At 42.8% G+C, this 4,904-nt stretch overlaps 1 protein-coding gene across 1 annotated transcript in view; it reads right to left on the bottom strand.

Annotated features, from left to right (window-relative positions):
* The window catches only part of tuft1a (tuftelin 1a), a gene marked incomplete at its 5' end in the record, with an annotated part of 18,749 nt that overhangs the window by 4,878 nt on the left and 8,967 nt on the right, over positions 1 to 4,904 (bottom strand). Inside the window, 5 exon segments of the mRNA XM_014009696.1 lie at positions 203 to 308; positions 382 to 605; positions 1,560 to 1,670; positions 3,273 to 3,356; positions 3,468 to 3,518. Coding sequence (XP_013865150.1) covers positions 203 to 308; positions 382 to 605; positions 1,560 to 1,670; positions 3,273 to 3,356; positions 3,468 to 3,518 — 576 coding nt within the window.

Below are 4,904 nucleotides of genomic sequence, written 5' to 3'. Positions count from 1 at the left end.
GATGGATGATGGATGGATGGATGGATGGATGGATGGATGGATGGATGGATGGATGGATGGATGGATGGATGGATGGATGGATGGATGGATGGGTGGATGGATGGATGGATGGATGGATGGATGGGTGGATGGATGGATGGATGGATGGATGGGTGGATGGATGGATGACATGAACCCTGTGTTTGGTGTTTGTGCTCCTCACCTGCTCGATCATGTGTCGGACTTTCCTCTGCTGGCTCTTCAGCATGTCGTCCAGGTGGTGGATCTTCTCTTTGAGGATGGCCACTTCCTTCTCCAGCTGTTCAGCTCTGAAACAAACCAGACGGTTACACACTGATGGAAAAACCACGTGTTTGTTGCGACGTGAGAGCATCAGCTGACCTCTGCTGGCCGCTCTGACCCTCCTCTCTGAACCTGCGCAGCTCTCGCAGCTCGTCCTCACGGCTCTGAATGGTTGTCCTCAGGGTGGCGCTCTCCTGCTCCATCCCTGCCAGCAGCCTCTGCAGCTCCTCCATGCGCACGTCTTTCTGCTCGCTGGCCTCCTCTGTGATCCTCAGCTTCTCCTCCCTGTCGCTCAGACGCTCCCTGAGGCTGCTGCCTTCAGCCTGAACCAGGACACAACGTTTGGACTCGTTTAGAAAAACAGGCTCTGCTTTGACAAGAAATCACCACAGTGTGGATAAAAATAATAAAATTAATCAGTGTGTGCACGTCATGGAGGTAGATGTTTGATAAACCTAAAGTTAGAACATGTTTGAATGAACGGAGGACTTCAGTCCACGATACAAGATTACAGAATAATCTGGAAGATGACATTAAAAATGCCAGATCAGTGTGTAAATTTAAGAGAATGATAAAGATTAATGTACTGGAGAAATATGTAAATGTATGAATTGTTGTTTAAGAAGTTAAACCTTTCTTTCTTTCTTTCTTTCTTTCTTTAGTTTATTTAGTTTAGTAAATATATGTGAGCCATCATATCGACCTGATGATTAAGTCAAATTTGTTCAAAATGTATATTCACTGTATATTCAAAGGTAGCATGTTTTTATGAGCCTTAAACATGAGCTGTAGAAAACTGTAATCAACAACTCATGAAGTTTTAATATTTCCAACTGACAAAACAATATATTTGATGGGTGACTGTAGTGTTTTCTAGTAATAACTCTTATTGCTTTTTTCTGCAAAATAAAAATGGGGTTTATTATCGTTTTACATGCTTTTCCCCATATTTCAATACAATATTTGAGGTGTGGAACCATTATTGCATTATACAACATATATAGAGATTTGTCATTAAATAACTCTCGATCTTTATACAATACTGCAATGATCTAGCTATTTTTACTTTTAGATTATTTATGTGATCTCCAAGTCAGCTTCTCATCAATAATGACACCAAGAAACTTAACTTCACTGACTCTAAATAGGAGCAGATATAAGATTTTTCTTCTTCTGCTGCCTTTCATTTAGTTTGGTTTTGTTGTGTGTAATGTTTTTTGTGTTATAAATGAAATGAATAAACACTACACTGTACATCTGTGGTGCACACACATTACCTGCAGCCTCTCTCGTTCCTCCTGGTGCTTCTTCTCGGCCTCCTGCAGCTGAGCGTACAAGCGCTTACTGACTTCTCTCAGCTTGTCTCGCTCCGCCTCGTCGTCAGCGTCCTGCACATAAAGAGTCGAGAAGCCATAAAGTTTTATTATGATGCAATAAAAAGAAACAACAGTTTTCATTCACTCCACTGGGCTTGGCTGCTGTAAAGAAAAACAGGCGCGCACGTGTGTGTGTGTGTGTTTGTGTGTGTGTGTGTGTGTGTGTGTGTGCGCGCGCGTCAGGGAGGTAGTTATATAAGCAGTGGTTCCCGCCTATTTCTGCTGGATGAGAGTGAGACGGGCTGAGTCACAGATGTTACAGTTTGTGCAGAAAACTCTGTGAACTTTGTTGTTTTGGTATAAAATACTGAGGGCGTGCATACGGCTGTGAGGACGTATAAAGCCTGCAGCTATAAAATATGGCAAGCCGTTGGGGTCATAAATCGGGCGTATATTTACGTGCAAATCCGAACGCGTGGTGGCGTTAAATAATGTGCGGTGGCGTTTTCTCCCCTAACCCTAACCCACCGCGCGTTCGCGCGTTATTTACGGCACCGCGCGTTATGATTTGCACGTAAATATACGCACCGCGCGTTAGGATCTGCACGTAAATATACGCACCGCGCGTTAGGATYTGCACGTAAATATACGCACCGCGCGTTAKGATYTGCACGTAAATATACGCACCGCGCGTTAGGATWTGCACGTAAATATACGCACCGCGCGTTAGGATTTGCACGTAAATATACGCCCGATTTATGGCCCCAACGGCTTGCAATAATAAAGGGCTCGACACACGGGAGGCGACGTCGCTCGCTCTCCATTCATTTCCTATGGAGCCTGTGCGGTGAGGCGACAATCTCTTGCCCTCCTCCAGCTAAGTGACCGGCGAAAATAGTGCATGTGAAATTTCGCGCTCGTACACGTAGACGTGCACGCGTGAGCTTGCGACGCGACATATGAAAGTTGAAAAATGTTCAACTTTTGTCACTGTCGCTTAGCGTACAACCAATCAGCGAGGGTTTCATTGACTGACCAATGAGAGGAGAGTATGCTACACACTGCAGTTTTTCCTCATAAAACTGTATCTTGATGTGTGTTTGTTTTTCAATATCATTAGCATCACAAGATTTGTTTAGTTTACACGTCCGTAATGCACACCCGCCTTCAGAGTCAAGAACCAATCAAATTTTGTGAAGACAAGCGACCTGAGAGTGCGATTCACAACGCTGAGATCGTTATCACGTCCCGTGTGTCGGGTTTTACCCTGGCTGCGATGACAGCCGTTAATCGCTGTAGTTTGTCGCTCCCCGTGTGTCGAGCCCTTAAGAACGACAACAAAACTATTTAAGTTGAAGCCTGGGTGGAAGGAGGAGGCCCTGAAAACATGTGCAGCAGGAGGAGGAACACTGTGTACTAACACACCTCTTCTGTACATCCTGAAACACCCTGCAGCTCTGCAGGGATATTCACTGAAATCTGTTCTTTACACCCATATATCACATTTTGTTTGTCTGCTGGTTGGGCCTCCAGGAGGAGGGGAGTATTTCACTGCTGTCATAGTTTCTCCCAAACAAAAAGCATGTGAATATGACATGTTTGATATTTAATATCTGCACTGGTTTGACCACCTGAAACCCTGAAAAGAGTTTCTTCAGGTGAGCGTCTCCTCACCTGCAGGTCAGCTGTGGATCCTCCTTTGGGAGCACAGGACACATTCTTCCTGAAGGGAATACCGACCTTCCAGCCGTTTGTGCTCTGCCGGAGAGAGAACAGGACGACGTTAGCTCGGAGCAAAGAGTGAACAATGGAGCTGAGGGAGGTGGAACAACAAGTACAGAGTTTAACAAATGATGCATTTTTAGCTACCTTGCTCTTGGCGGCCATCTGCTCCCTCAGAGACTTCAGGGAATACCGCACCTGCAGGAAAAACAACAGAATATCACTTAGTGACCATGTTACAACAAACATTAGAATGCACACATTTAAAAACAGGTGCACTTCAGTCATTCATTTTCATTTTAAAAGTGTTTCTTATAATCAGACTAACTAGCAGGAGGAGTTGGTGCCACTCAGACTGCAGCTCCTGTTTTTGCTGGCTGAAGAATCGTGGCAAATAAATAAAATACAGTTTGTAAAAGAAGAAACTAACAAAAGCAATTTTAGCTCCAGCATGCTTTTCGGAGAGGACGGAAATGAAAGACATCAGAGCAGAAACCACATTTCCATTTCTTATTCCTGTTTGTGTACAAGCTACAGTTAGAAGCCAACTCTTCTTATTCCTGTTAATGTTCACACTAGTGTTAGCATCGTAGCTAATGCTCCTTATTCCTGCTGATGAACAAGCTAATGATTGTAGCTAATAGTACTTATTCCTGTTTACGTACAAGCTACAGTTAGAAGCTAACTCTTCTTATTCCTGTTAATGTTCACGCTAGTGTTAGCCTCGCAGCTAATGATTCAGATTCTTGGTTTTGTACAAGCTAGCGTTAGTATCACAGCTAACATTCCTTATTCATGTTAATGTACAATCTATAGTTAAAAGCTAACTCTTCTCATTCCTGTTAATGTTCACACTAGTGTTAGCATCGTAGCTAATGATTCATTTTTTTTGGTTTTGTAAAAGCTAGTGTTAGTATCCCAGCTAACACTACGTATTCCTGTTTATTTACAAGCTAATGTTTGTAGCTAATATATGTAGCTAGTATATATATGTAGATATTTGCCTTGTAGCAATCATTGAGGCAAACCATTGTTGTGCAGTATGTTTTATAGTTTTAATCTAAAACTAAGTGTTATTGTGAAAAAAGCTTGTGTGGCAATAAGTGATTTTCTGCCAACAGTCCAAAAAGTTTTACTTGCTTTCTACTTATCAAAAAGGCTGCCTGTTTACCTGCTGTCACCTCAAATGTTCTTCTAATGATTTATTTTAGATTGTGACATGAATCCAACTCTTACTTTTATTCTATTTATTTTACCACTAATTTCCCACGAACCCTGAGAACTTCAGCACTGTAACTAATCCAACTCTTAGCTTCATTTCCTGGTTTTTGACCTGATCTAGTCCTGAATAAACAAAGCAGGACATTTGTGTAGAGACAAGACGACACAGAAGAGTGCAGGAAATCATGATATAAACATGCAAAACCAGCTGTTTTCTCCAGGAAACATGGTGTGTGACAGTAGAGGCAGTGTGTGTTTGATGGTGTGTGACAACAGAGGCAGTGTGTGTTTGATGGTGTGTGACAGTAGAGGCAGTGTGTGTTTGATGGTGTGTGACAACAGAGGCAGTGTGTGTTTGATGGT

This window comes from Austrofundulus limnaeus, unplaced genomic scaffold (genome assembly GCF_001266775.1).
Source record: "Austrofundulus limnaeus strain Quisiro unplaced genomic scaffold, Austrofundulus_limnaeus-1.0 Scaffold60, whole genome shotgun sequence".
NCBI classification, from domain to species: Eukaryota; Metazoa; Chordata; class Actinopteri; order Cyprinodontiformes; family Rivulidae; genus Austrofundulus; species Austrofundulus limnaeus.
This window is presented reverse-complemented; position numbering and strand designations above follow the sequence as displayed.